Genomic DNA, 15184 nt, shown 5'->3' on the forward strand with positions numbered 1-15184 from the left:
TTCCTGGAGTTCTGAATCTTTCATTTGCTGTTATACATAAACATAGCAATTTATTGGTAAGAGATGACAAGAAGGGAATCTCCCTTGATCTCTGTCCAAAATTATTTTAAATAGGAAGACCAGTGAAAAATATTAATATGTATAAGGAACAGTTGGATCCTCCTGCTTTAGGCAGTTAAGCACATACAAGCAGAAGACTAGAGGTTTATTCTGGGCAGAAATTCCAGACTTGGGGATACCAGCCTCAACAGAAGATAGCGGCAAAGCATATAGCTGACAAGAGGGGATTTGAGTGAAAATATGCATACTGAATGGCAGAACCCTCTCAGCCCGTTCCCCCAACCTGCTCCCAGAATGTCAGCAAGCAAGGGTCTCTCCCCCAGGAAGGAGATCAGGGACATTACATAGTCCTCCAGATGAAAACATCATAAAGTGAAGCTTCCCAAGTTACAAGCCCCAGCCATGCACATGGAGCTTTCAGTTAGAATTTTAGCTCCTCATCCCAGATTATGAAAAGCTGGCCAAGTATCACCAGATATGAAGGGGAAAGGTCTGCCATGAAAGACAGAGACTGTAACAAAGAAACAGAACAGGAAGCTTGGATAACTAGCTTGGCCATACCACACAAATGCACATGCATTATTGTATTGTCCCTCGATATCTCTAAGAAACTGAGTATGGTTACATTTCCTCATTCAAGTAAAGGTTTCAAGTAAAATGCCCTGTGGGTAAATAAATAGGGAAACTTTAGTAACAGATATCTCACCTTTTTAGTGTATAGCTGATTCTGCTGGATCTTACTAATGACTATGCTGTCAATAGTATGTTAAGCGATATGTCAAATCACAGCAACAACAAAAAAATTCCGCCTAGCTCTTAGATATTTTGATTTATAAAATGGAGTTTCAAAATATCTTTTTGACTTTCATGAAGTTAAAATAAAACACAGAAAATATACAAGATTGTTCATGTCTTATCCAAATACAAACCAGACTTCACTCAACTCTCTGCATATGCAGCAGACAGTCCAAATGCAAATTCTGGCAAATCCCATTATCTACAAACTTCTTATCAAAGAAAATGAAAAAATCTTCCAGCTAAATGTCCTGTACGTTTTGTAAACAACACTGCTAAAAAGGGGTATGATCTGCTTACCCCTTCTAAAAATGCTAGAAGTTTAAAAATGCTACATGTTTTAGACATAGTCTATACAATGAATTTATAGATGCAAGAGATATTCAGCCTTTCATTACCAAAGTTTTTATTTTTCAGTTTCCTTAAAACTTATAGAAGCACTCAAAAAGATTTGTAGCTATATATTATAGAAATGGAAGGAGATGGCTTCCTTAGACATGTGCCTATAGTGTGGCCATCATTGTTGCTGGCCATTGAAAAGATTTAAAATGTTGGCCTGCCATAAAATCATATTTTCAAAATGTGGGACAAAAAAGAATGTCCTTCTCCAAATTGGAAATACACTGTGATCAGAATGGAGAAATGACTATAAAAGAGCATAAATGACATGCCATTTCTCCAAAACTGATTGATGATCTCTGAAGGGGCCATAAAGAGTCGAGAAAAAAAAAGAAAGAATGGACAGACTACATCCAAGTTGTTTGGTGCTATGTACAGGGTGTGACAAAAACTCTTGTAGCAAGAAAATGACTTTTTTTTTCTCTTAAAAAAAAAGCAATAAGATTGCTGCAGAACTCAAAAACCGTCACCAAAAAAGGGAAGCCAAGTTGAAGAGGACTTTCTCATTTATTTACTGAATCTGTAACTTACTTGGAATCCATCTTCAATTTCACAAGTTTAATTCACCTCTGTGCTTTATAACCATTTTCCGTGCAAGAGAGAGGTTTAACTTAGGACATCTAATGTACTTCAGAGAGTTTAAAAATGCTAGATGTTGGCCGGGCACAGTGGCTCACGCCTGTAATCCTAGCACTCTGGGAGGCCAAGGCGGGTGGATCACTCAAGGTCAGGAGTTTGAGACCAGCCTGAGCAAGAGCGAGACCCCGTCTCTACTAAAAAATAGAAATAAATGATCTGAACAACTAATAAAAATATATAGAAAAAATTAGCCGGGCATGGTGGCGCATGCCTGTAGTCCCAGCTACTCGGGAGGCTGAGGCAGAAGGATTGCTTGAGCCCAGGAGTTTGAGGTTGCTGTGAGCTAGGCTGACGCCATGGCACTCACTCTAGCCCGGGCAACAAAGTGAGACTCTGTCTCAAAAAAAAAAAAAAAAAAATGCTAGATGTTTTAGACATAGTCTATACAATGAATTTACAAGAGATGTGAATGATAGACAGCTGGTCTACCAAAACAAGCCTGTAGATATACTGGATGGACATTTCTAGGGAGACAGCAACTAATTCTTACAAATCTAAAAGATCTTAAATATTCTTACCACACACATACAAAAGGTAACTATGTGATGTAATAAATATGTTAATTAGCCTGATTATGATAATTATTTCACAATGTATACAAATATCAAAACATCATATTGTACACCTTGAATATACATGAATTTTGTCAATTATACCTCAGTAAAACTGAAAAAACAACCATAGGTTTAAATTGCAAAAAATAAATAAATAGAAAATAAATAAAAACCTACTGTTGCTAGAAAGTCAAATCCTAAGTATTAAACCCTTTTGCGAAGAGGGTATTTAGCTTGATCTCATCACCTTGGACTGATACCCGTCAGTATGGGCTTGATAAGAGCAGAGCTGTAAGTCAAAATAAACTTTACATTTGACTATATGCAGCTTTGCCACCAGATAAAAGAAGGCTACAGTCAGTTCAGAGAAGTATTATTGAAAACGGACAGAGAACAAGTAAAAACATCCTACAGTACCATGAGACAGAAAGAAACATATCTTTTTTCCATTAAATATAGGTAATATCCATTTAATTAGTACTATTGTATTTATGTTCTCCTTGTAAAAAGACTTACATTTATATATCTTAAGACAATGCAATACTACTACCTACAAAATATAAACATCCAACAATGAGTTAAACAAGAGTTAAAATAAGCTGCTATATCAGAGACTGAACATTATAAAATATTGTTATCTTTTCTCATGCATTTTTAATTAGTTCTACTATTATTACTAATGATTGCCACTGTTAACCAGTTCCAATGCTATTTTGTTTAAATAGTAACATTTATGTCACAGAAAAGTACAGAATATATAGTTCAAATAAACATGTTTTCATATTTTTATCTTAAAGTAATAACACACATGTACGATTATTTCTATGTTATATCATTATTTTTTTTGCTTACTATGACTACATCACAGATTGGCTCTCTAAAAAAGTTGGTCACTCTAGGAAAAGAGAAACTTAAGAAATTTTCCCAGAACTACTGGTAGACACTGGTTCTGTGAATAAAAGAGCATCCTATGTATCCAGTACAACGAATGAAAAAAGACCTGGACCAAAGCATGTCACTGAAAAGTTTTAGAATACTATAAAGAAAGAAGACCCCCAAAAGCTTCCAGAGGGGAAAAAAAAAAAGGTCACATACAAAAACTGGGAGATCACATGACATTAAGCTTTTCAACAATGACACTGGAAGCCGAGGATATTGATTAAATATTAAAGTTATTTTTTAAAATACATTTTATTTCTGAGCAGTTTTAGCATTATAGAAAAATTGCACAGAAAGTACAGAGAGCTCTCATGTACCTCTTAATGCCTCCTCCAGGTCCTCTTATCTTTAATCTCTTGCATTTATTAAAGTTATTTTAAAAAACTCTTCTGTTTTCAACATTTCTCTAAATTTAGAGGGAGAATGATTTTCAACATAGGATCCCTGTCCAGGCAAACTATAAATCAAAAGATCGAAGTTACAGGTACAATAAAAACATTTTCCAACATGTAGAGGCTGAAAAATGAAATCTTCTATATATTATTTTTAAAGAAGATATTAGAAAATATGCTCCAGCATATTGAGGAAGCCACTCAAGAAAAAGGACCCAGGAAATAAAAGATTTAAACCTGTATATGCTTCCATTCTTGTGATACCTCACTTCGGAGGATGGGCTCAAGCTCTATCCAGGAAAATGTAAAAGGTGCTAGAATAAGCACCACGTGCACTCGCCACCAAATTGGCACAAACTGATCAACACCGAGGAGCTCACACGGTAGTAGTATCTTTGGGGGTTGGGGGTGGGTAAACTCAAAACTAACGGACATGGTGAACGTTGTAGGGGTAAAGGGCACGCCTCAAATCATGGCTTTGGTGTGGCAAAGTCATAACATGTAACCGAAATGTTTGTACCCCCATAATATCCTGAAATAATAATAATAATGATAAAAAAGCAAAACTGTGAGTGAGCGAAGGGAAGGCCCATCATGGCAGCTGCACAGCAGGTCTAGATGGCAATCAGTCCAGATTGAAGTTGGAGAGAGGAAGCTTGGGATACTGACAGGAAAAAAAAAAATCAATGGATTTTTAAAAATTTGACTATTTGGAGGTATCAGTGACATATTACACATCTGATGGAATAGCTAGGAAAAAATTAAAGACTCCTGCACAGTGATACTAACTAAATGAAAAAAAAAAGGCAACTGTTAATTCCAGGGGAAAAAGTTGTACAATAAAAACATACAGTCTGCCCCTCATATGTGTGGGTTCTGTTTCTGTGGATTCCACATCTGTGGATTAAACCAATTGCAGATTGAAAATATTTGGAAAAAAATTGCATTTGTACTGAACATGTACCGTTTTCTTGTCATTATTCCCTAAACAATACAGTAAATACTATCTACATATTATTTATATTGTATTAGGTATTACAAGTAATCTAGAGATGATTTAAAGTATATAGGAGGATGCACGTAGGATATATGCAAATACTGCACCATGTTATATAAGAGACTTGTGCATATGTTTATTTTGATATCCACAGAGGTCCTGGAACCTCCACAGAAACTTAGGGACGACTGTAATTACAATAATACAGTGTTTGGCTCAGCAGTGAACTATACTTATGCTGTCGTATGATATCAATGCTGACTGTTAATGTAACCAAACTCATGATATAATTAGAGAGGTGATAAGAGGGGACAGAAACGGGAGCATGGTAGTGGTTCGAAAGAACTCAATTCCCACTTCCTATAATGGGAAGTCAGTAGACAATGAAACAGCAGTGTGAGAATATTTTTATTTAAAAGTTTGAAGGTTAATATCAGAAAAGAGAGGTATCCTCTTGGGGTTGGAGCAGGGGTGACTGTTTTTCACTACAAGTCTTTCAACACTATTTGAATTTACCACTGAGTGTACAATACTTTAAAAATAAGTGATGCAGATTCCTAAACCCCATTCCCAGAAATTCTGATTCAGTAAGTCTGAGATTGTGCCTGGTAATCTGTAGTTTGAAGCCCCTGCAGTGATCCTGGCAGAGAGGCCTAGGAAAACCGTACGATTTAGTCAGGACGAGGTCACCACTCTCCTGATCCCAGGGTTCTGTGTTTGCTACTCTCTCCCAATTATCCATTGCATTCTTAAGAATAAAATTATCAGATTTTAATAGTTCCTCTTTAGAATTTTGCTCAAAATATAAAACATTATTGGCAAACTTGGTGCAGACCCACTATATAGATCCTGTCTGTAAGCCTCTGTTGCGAAAGTAAAGCAGCTGGGCAAGGTTACAAGCTGAAGATTCAAGTTGGAAAACTGTTAACAGTCTGAAGGCTCTTTGAGCTGGTGAAAATAATGAAAACCCAAGTTTGTTTCAGAGGTGAAGGTGGTGAGGAATCAAGCAATAAAGATAATTAAGAGCAGCAGACAAATGGAATTCCTCGTCTGTACGGAAGACTGAGGAAGAAACGATGAATCTGACGATTACCTTTGAATGCGAATGCTCTGATCTGAGAATCCCTGGGTGTCAATCATCACATCTGCTTCATCCAGGACAAACACATGAATCTTAGTCAGATCAATCAATTTTCGCTTGAAACACCAATCTAGGACAGTTCCAGGTGTGCCAATTATGATCTGTTTGGCGACGTCAGTGCCTCTAGGAACTAGGGAGAAAGGGGTTTTAAGTGCTCCTTCAGATGCAAAAGCCTCCAACAGGCCACAATTCAGGGCAAAGCAACTATAAAACTTACAACTCATAAAACTTGTAAGCAAAAGTATAGTTGTAATGATTTCCCAAGTGCAAACCCTGAGGGTCATTGTGGTTTTTGATTTTGCAAGATTTTTAGGATAAATTTTCAAGTTTCTAGGTTTATGCTAATAATAGTCCTGCATATTTGATTATGCCTCACAGTCATTTAAAAAGCCACACTGCAGCAATGCCAACTATCCTACAGAAATACTGGCACAGCCGTGAAACACTACAAACCTTCCCCAAACAGAAAATAACCAAAATATCCATCAATAGGCTACATTAAATAAATTATGGAATATTATGCAGCTAGTCAAAAGAACAAACAATATGAAAAAAGTGGTCCCATTTTTGTGAACGCTCAATGAAAACAAATACATGTGTGTATATTTGTTGTGCTTGTATGAGCTAAAAAAAAAAAAAAGGAAGCAAAAAACAAAGGCTTGCATGTAACAATACTGTAGTGATCTTTGGAAGGCAAGGAAGAACAACTTTCACTTTTACCTTCTAATCATCTGTCTTTTAAAGTTTCTTTTCACTATGAGCATGTAATACTTTAATGAAAAAAATAACAAAAATAAAAGCTATTCTTCAAAAAACCACCATGTCTTAAAGTAAAGGATATACAAAGGCATCATCTTGCAGGATGTGGAAATAATGTAGCTAATGTTTACTGGGCACTCATTATGTGCCAGGTGTGCACAACGGTTTATCTATATCATCTCATTTAATCCTCATAAAAACCCTATGATACAGGTGCTATTATTTCCCCCATTTTAGAGATGAGAAAGCAGAGAAGTTATATAACACGCTTGTTAGCAGTGAAACTAGGATTTAAAAAATCAGCGAGGACTGGCTTACTGGTACATACTTCGATTCCCTCGAATGGCATACATCACTTGGACGTCCACACAGAATTTTCCCATCCGCTCAACCACACGGCCAGTTTGCAGAGCCAGTTCATACGTAGGAGCCAGGCAGAGGCACTGTCAGATAGAGAATCAGAGGGGAGAAGAAAGGTTCATACGAACCATCTTTCACATTTTAACTACAACAAAAATTTGCACAGGGAGAGGCACAGAAGTGAAATGGGAGGTTTTGGTTGAATAAAATATTTTAAACTGAACACAGTTTAACAGTTGATAGATTTCAGGTGAATGCTGAGTATCAAGGGCAGGGGCTGAGGGATGCAGAAATCGCTATCTTTTATATATTCCTCCCTCAAGGGTTATTTAGAAACACAACCTACTGGTCACCCTCTATTTTGGTGGGGGAAGAGTAGGATGTAGGGAGGCTGAGGATTATTAATAGTGAGAGAGGGAATGCAAGACAAATTACAGCTCTAGCATGATCCCTGTCACCTCTGCCTGCTATTAAAAGTCTACTTATTTCTAGAACACTCCCTGCTTGATCCAATCCATCTACATTACCTATATTTTATAGATATACAGACATATAGATCCTGCCAGGGTAAGAGTCCCCCCAAACTCTCTCATTTGTGAGCCCATACTCCCTACAAATGGTGGTTGTTGATGAATAAAAATGTTGATGGAAGAAACTGCTGAGATCTAATACATTAACATGCTTCCATTAGGGGTCTGTGATAGAGAAGGAAACATAGCCAATGTGGTAAAAATAGTTTCCACATATATTTCTCAATATGTGGTCAATCACAGCTTATCCTGAAGAATTGTTATGGAAAATATCAAACCCCAAATACAAATTGCACTGAACTTGTCTAAAATGCACAAGATTTCCTATGCCTGGCTTTAGTCACCAACGTCTGTGGCTTATCTGGCTGGTCAGAGTATAACCTTGCTGAGGGGCCCTTGTGCTCCCCACATCATTTAGTGCAGATGGATCCTCAGCCTTTCCAGTGAGTCAGGAAAGATGACCATACTTTTCATGAGTGGAAACTACAGTAGGAGAATGGTGAGCTGGGTGCCAGGGCCAGTCCTTGTTCAGCCCCTCTCTGAGTGTGCGACCTCAGGAAGGATACTTCCCTCTCCAAGTGTCAGCTTCCTTCCTCCGCTAAATCACTGAGGCAGACTGGATGATCTTCTGGTCCTACAGTTATATGGCTATGATTAATGCATGCTTATTTTATGCAAAGCATAGTGCTAAAAATGTACATTGTTTCATTAAATCCACATGATGACCCTTTGAGGCATTCATTCATTCATTGTGTTTGTTCAATGTTTAATGAGTGGTTTCCACAAGCCAGGCACTGTGCTAAATGTTAGGATTCAAGGGTGAACAGATCTACTATGACTCACGCCTTTATAGATATTATCTTTACTTTACAGACAAAAATTAACAGACTCAGAGAGATTTACTAACTTGCCTAAGACACTTGGCTAGTAAGCGGAGAGGCTGGCATTGAAACCAGTCAGACGATAAAGCCTGGGCTATAACTGTCCTATACTGCTGCCCAATGCTCTATGATTTCATGAAAGAATGTCTACTCTAAATATTGTCGTATCACTGTAGCAATCATATCATTGTAGCAATATCACCTATTACTACAACAGCATTGGCATTTTAAGCATTCCCACTTCTCCCTCAGGCTTTCCTTACCTGTGGGAACAATTCCAAGACATTAACTCTGCTTAACATTGCCAAGACAAAGGCAGCTGTTTTTCCTGTTCCAGACTGGCTCTGTGCTATGAGGTTCTGGGGTCTGCAGAAAAGAGGAGACCACTGGGCATAAAATGAATACAAGGGCCTGGACATAAATTGAAAATAAGAGACTAAAAATAACCAAGTTAGAATACCACTACTCTGGAAACTCACGGATGTGCCAGCATCATAGGGAGAGCCATCTCTTGGATTTTGGATGGCCTATTAAATCCCATTGCATAGATTCCTTTTAGTAACTCTTCCTTTCTGTCAATAAAACAAAACAAATCAAACAAAGCCTATGGTTGGTCAGTAGCCTCAGAAATACATACTTGAAAGGTGCATTTCTAAATTAAACCATTTTGCAACTGAGCTTTAAAAGTAATATTGAAAAATATATCAGACACAGCAACAAAAAACTATAGGGCAATGTCTTTCATGAACATAGATGCAAAAATCCTCAACAAAATACTAGCAAACCAAATTCAACAACACACTAGAAAGATTATTTATCATAATCAAGTGGGATTCATCCCAGGGAATCAAGGATGGTTCAACACACATAAATCCATCAATGTGATACAACGTATCAACAGAACAAAGGACAAAAACCATATGATCATTTCAATTGATGCTGAAAAAGCATTTGATAAAATTCAACATTTCTTCAGGACAAAAACTCTTAAAAAATAGGATATAGAAGGAACATATCTCAAGATGATAAAAGCCATATATGACCCCCCAACCCATAGTTAGTACCAAACCGAATGAGGACAAACCGAAAGCCTTTCCTATAAGATCTGGAACAATACAAGGATGTCCAATTTCACCACTGTTATTCAACATAGTACTAAAAGTTTTAGCTAGAATAATCAGACAAGAGAAAAATAAAGGGCAACCAAACTGGAAAGGAAGAAGTCAATTATCCTTGTTTGCAGATCACATGATTTTTTACCTAGAAAAACCTAAAGACACCACAAAAAAAACCTAGAACTGATAAACAAATTCAGTAAAGTTGCAGGATACAAAATAAACATACAAAAATCAGTAGCATTTCTATATGTCAACAGCAAACAATCTGAAAAGGAAACCAAGAAAGCAATCCCACTTATAATAGCTACAAACAAAATAAAATACCTAGAAATAAACTTAACCAAGGAAGTGAAAGATTTCTACAATGAAAACTATAAAACATTGATGAAAGAAATTGAAGAGACAGAAAAAATAGAAAGATATTCCATGCTCATCGATTAGAAGAATCAATATTGTTAAAATGTCCATACTACTCAAAGCAATGTACAGATTCAATGCAATCCCCATCAAAATACCAATGACATTCTTCACAGAAACAGAACAAATAATCCTAAAATTTATATGGAACCACAAAAGACCCAAAATAGCCAAAGCCATCCTGATCAAAAAGAACAAAACTGAAGGAATTACGTTACCTGACTTCAAATTATACTACAGAGCTGTAGTAACCAAAACAGCATGGTACTGATATAAAAACAGACACATAAACCAATAAAACAGAATGGAGAACCCAGAAATAAGTTCACACATCTATAGTGAACTTATTTTCGACAAAGTCACCAAGAACATACACTGGGGAAAAGACAGTCTCTTCAATAAATGGTACTGGGAAAACTGGATATGCATATGCAAAGAATGAAACGAGGCCCTTATCTCTTGCCATATACAAAAATAAAATCAAAATGATTAAAGATTTAAAACTAAGACCTGAAACCATGAAACTACTAAAAGAAAACATTGGGGAAATGCTTCAGGACATTGGTCTGGGCAAGGACTTCTTGAGTAATATCCCCAAAGCACAGGCAACCAAAGTAAAATTGGACAAATGGATGACATGAAGGTAAAAAGCTTCTGCATGGCAAAGGAAACAATCAACAAAGTGAAGAGACAACCCATAGAATGGGAGAAAATATTTGCAAACTATCCATCTGACAAGGGATTAATAACTAGAATATATAAGGAGCTCCAACAACTCAATAGGAAAACATCCAATAATCCAATTAAAAAACGAGCAAAAGATCTGAATAGACATTTATCAAAAGAAGACATACAAATGGCCAACATACAAATGCTCATCGTTAGTCATCAGAGAAATGAAAATCAAAACTACAAGGAGATATCATCTCACTCCAGTTAAAAGGGCCTTTTATCAAAAATACAGGCAATAACAAATGCTGGTGAGAATGTGGAGAAGGGGAACCCTTGTATATTGTTGGTGGGAACGTAAATTAGTGTAACCACTATGGAGAACAGTATGGAGGTTCCTCAAAAAACTAAAAATAGAACTACTATATAACCCAGCAATACCACTAATGGGTATATATTCAAAAGAAAGGAAATCAGTATATTGAAAAGATACCTGCACTTCCATGTTTCTTGCAGCACTATTCACAACAGCCAAGATTTGGAATAGATCTAAGGGCCCATCAATGGATGAATGGATAAAGAAATTGTGGTGCACATACATGATGGACTAGTATATAGCCATAGAAAGAATGAAATCCTGCCATTTACAACAACATGGATGGAACTGGAGAACATTTTTTTAAGTGAAATAAGCCAAGCACAGAAAGACAAATCTCACATGCTCTCACTCATGTGGGAGCTAAATACTAGAACAATTGATTTCATGGAGACAAAGAGTAGAATGATGGTTACCAGAGACTGGGAAGGGTATATGGAAATGGGGGATAAAGTGGGAATGGTTAATGAGTACAAAAATGTAGATAGATAGAATGAACAATATTTGATAGCACAACAAAGTGACTATAGTCAACAATAAGTTATGGTATACTTTAAAATAACTAAAAGAGTAGAACTGGAATGTTCCAAACACAAAGAAATGACAAATGATTGGGGTGATAGATACCTCAATTACCCTGATTTGATTATTACGCATTGTATGCCTGTATCAAAGCATCACACATACCCTACAAATATATACAACTATTATACACCCATAATTAATAAAAAAATTTAAAAAAAAGAAAAATATATCATTTCCACCTGAACTCTCAAACATACACAATAAGCTATGATATAAGCTTAGGCTAAGGACAGTGGTAAGGGCCTAAAGTTGAACTTTCTGTTGAACAAAGTGAGGAAAAAAAAAAAAAAAAAAGGAAAAACTCATCTGAAAAAAGGAGTACATCAGTTTGCCAGGAGAGTTATATTTTCCACAAAAGCAAAAAACAAAGTGATACTTATTGTTTAGTTCTTTTTCATGAATTACACTGATGTTTTTAACAGTAATTTTCAGAGAAGCCAAAATTTTATTTAGGTGATTCTTTTATCAGTTCTCCCTAGGAGCAGAAGATACATGATTACCTCGTCCTTCTGGGGAAGTATTTTTAAATCCATCTTTCCTGGGAAGTCTTAAGAAAAACGTTAGAATAGGGATAAATCAAGTGGGCTGAACACTTCCACCTTTAATGACATGCATATCTGGATACACTTAATTGGGAGATGAACTGGTAGATGACTGGCAGACCGTTTTTAATCATAGGTAGGCTTCTACCATTTACAAAACATCTGTGACATAGGAAGAGAAGACTAAAATAACAACAATAAAAAAAAACCCAAAATGTCTGAGCATTAGGATTTTGGATTTTTACCCTTTTTATAAGTCTGTATAAGTACCTTTTCTTTCTGTTACAATTCATTTCCTTAATGGTAATTGATAAATAGGGAATACAAATCCTTCAGGGAAAGTTATTCACTTTAATACCATTTGAAACAAAATATAATTAGGAAAGTAAATGCTTGTAACTTATCTAAAGGGGTTGGGGGAGGATGTTTGGGTCATCAGTGCCCCTGTATCTGGGTTCTGGTGTGGACAGTGGCAATTTGGCTGTGCCTGGCTTAACTATCCCCCTTACCACTGCAAGATTAAAATATTTTACTATCAAAAATGTTCTCAGTTCTCTGAGCAAGTTGGGTATTGGGGTGCTGTTCTTTGAGCTATATTTTGATTGAGTGCAAAATGTACACACCTCATTTTCTTTTTGTTTTTTAAATTTTTATCCAGAAGTTGCTGGCATACACACCTTATTTTAACACTGAATATTAGAAAACAAAGGAGATGGTTTTTATTACTAGCAGATGAGTGTGTTCTGTGCCGTGTCCCATTCATAGTAAAACATTGAAAATACTCACAGCCGCAGCTCTTCAAATGTTTTCACTGAGTAAAGTGGGGAGCTGGGATCCTTCTGTAAAACTTCCACTCGGTGACTGGATTCTACCAAGGACTGACGGATTAACTTGTTTAAAAGTGAATTAGCTGCCAAATCCACTAGAAAAGCAAAAACAAAAAAGGGGACATCAAGCTTCCTGAATAACATCAAATAAGTTGCTCACCCATTCAGTGGTTGCATATCAAGCAACTGCACCTATGCTCACCTTTCTTCTAAAAGAAGGTTCTAGAAATAACAACATAGCACTGAGAATTCCTTCTTCATGAGGATCCAGTTTCTTATGCTGGGTTGCTACAAAAACCTCTAACTTCAAACAGCCTAAGCCCATCTCCCTGAGACCTAATTCCTCCCTGACAGCTGGAAATTCTTAACCTACTCCCTGCATATTCCAACTTCCTCTAAAGAAATGTACCCACTCCTTAGTATTAACATTTATTCTGATATTTGCTATTCATAAGGAAAATAGAAGCAAAGCCAGTCCATTTCCAAATGAGATATGATTCACGCACACTGTGAAAATGATGATAAACTGAAACAGAATGTACCCTCTTGCGTACATGCAAATGAATTTATCTCCTACCTACATCTTCTTCATCCTCTTTTTCAGTGTTATTAATAGAACCATCTAAAGGATGGAAGAGAAACAATAAACATAAATGCTGAGCAGAAATAAAGCACACTATTCCATTTTCCCTTCCTGACTCTTCAGTGTGTACGGACAGGAAGAGTCATCTGCAGAGGACTGGATAAAATGATTGGGAAGGTAGCTGAGGGTCTCGAAGGTTAAACTAAGGGAGCCCAACGTATTTCACTTTCCAGGGAGATGATAAAAGCAATGCTTTTTAATTGAGGCCGATCTGCTTTACCCTAACAGCACTCACCTACGTTTGGGACTGCAGTACTCTTAATACCCCAAAGGTTCTTCCGGGGGTGGATGGGGTTTGAAAACTATTGAAAGACACAAATTTCAACCGATATTAGGAAGCAAGCCACCAAGCAGCCCAGTGCTCCCTACCACAGAAGCTGGAAGGCATTCAGGGAAGACCACCTGAGTACTGTTTCCTTTGCAGTATTAGGTATTAATGGAGTCCTTTCAGGAACAGGTCTCCTGTAGGAATTACCCCAAAATTGGAGACTTTCTGTAGTCCCCGTACGTGAAGTTCCTCTTTATTAGGCCGCTAGTTTAAATGTGGGCAGTACCCGGGGGTCACAGCACCAACGAGGGATGGCGGCTAGGAAAACGCAACAGCAGACGGAAGATTCAAGCGAGCCAAGGCTTAACGGTCAGTCTGGGAGAGCAGAAAACCAAGTCTAGCCGGCACTACCAGCTGCTTTCCCACTCTGGATTTCCAGGTGTCCTCATTTCGCCCTTTCAGACCCAAGGTCTGGTCCCTCTGGGGATCCCCTTTTCCGCGGCCCCCTTCCAACCTCTTCCCACATCTCCACCACCACCGACACCCCCTGCAAACGCTAGCCGGGCTCCCCCTCCCGCCCCTCCCGGCAGAGCTCCCTCCGGGACGCGGTGCGCAAGCCCCGCTCCTTCGCCCTCCCCGGCTCGGCGGCGGTTACGTGGCTGCTCAGCCGCTCGCTCCTCGCCGCCCCTGCGTCGCCTCCCCACAGCGACGACGCCATAGTTGCGCTCGCGGCCGGCCCCGAGCACGTGCTTCCACCGCGGCGCGGCGGCGCCGGCCCCGCCCAGTAGCCAATGGGCTCTCGCGGTGGGCGGGCTCTGCCTGGACCGCCCGGCGCGGCGCGCAGGCGCGGAGCTCAGTGGGCCGCTCAGTGGGCCAGGGGCAGGCGAGGCGAGGCGAGGCGAGCCGGAGGGGGGCGGGCCGGCGGAGGGTCGTGCTGTGCTGGGCCGCGAGGTTTCGGTCCGGCCGGCCCGGCTTCGGCGCTATCGCCGTTGGCGATCGCTGCTGCCGCGCTCTGCGAGGCCAGCCACAGCGGGGCCTGTGGGCAGCAGCGATCTCCGTACCGAGGCCGGAGCCCGGCCCCTGCGCCCCGACGACCCGCCGGGAGGGGAGGCTGCATCCCCACCCTGCTGGCTCTCGCGGCCGTGTCTGCCCGGAAGTTTCCGCCTCCGCATTCGAGCTGTAGGCGAGGTTGGCGCGTCGCAGAGCGAAGTGGAAAGACAAAATGGGCGGGCGTGATCTGACGAGCGAACTCAAATGCGAAGGTCGTGGAAGGAAGCAGAGTTGTCCAAGTTC

The 15184-nt window shown here is 39.0% G+C and overlaps 1 protein-coding gene across 1 annotated transcript in view; it reads right to left on the reverse strand.

Moving 5' to 3' along the window:
• Positions 1 to 14733, reverse strand: part of DDX25 (DEAD (Asp-Glu-Ala-Asp) box helicase 25) — a 21868-nt gene extending 7135 nt beyond the window's left edge. The window contains exons 1-8 of the mRNA XM_012664060.1: positions 14547 to 14733; positions 13859 to 13925; positions 13558 to 13602; positions 12940 to 13075; positions 8926 to 9018; positions 8710 to 8812; positions 7004 to 7118; positions 5869 to 6046 (exon numbers count right to left, since the gene is read on the reverse strand). Of these exons, the coding sequence (XP_012519514.1) occupies positions 5869 to 6046; positions 7004 to 7118; positions 8710 to 8812; positions 8926 to 9018; positions 12940 to 13075; positions 13558 to 13602; positions 13859 to 13925; positions 14547 to 14609 (800 nt within the window). The 5' untranslated portion in view covers positions 14610 to 14733. The remainder of the gene's footprint in view (positions 1 to 5868; positions 6047 to 7003; positions 7119 to 8709; positions 8813 to 8925; positions 9019 to 12939; positions 13076 to 13557; positions 13603 to 13858; positions 13926 to 14546) is intronic.
• Between the last annotated feature and the right edge of the window lie 451 nt (positions 14734 to 15184).

Source organism: Propithecus coquereli, unplaced genomic scaffold (genome assembly GCF_000956105.1).
Source record: "Propithecus coquereli isolate 6110/MARCELLA unplaced genomic scaffold, Pcoq_1.0 Scaffold856, whole genome shotgun sequence".
In the NCBI taxonomy this organism is placed as follows: Eukaryota; Metazoa; Chordata; class Mammalia; order Primates; family Indriidae; genus Propithecus; species Propithecus coquereli.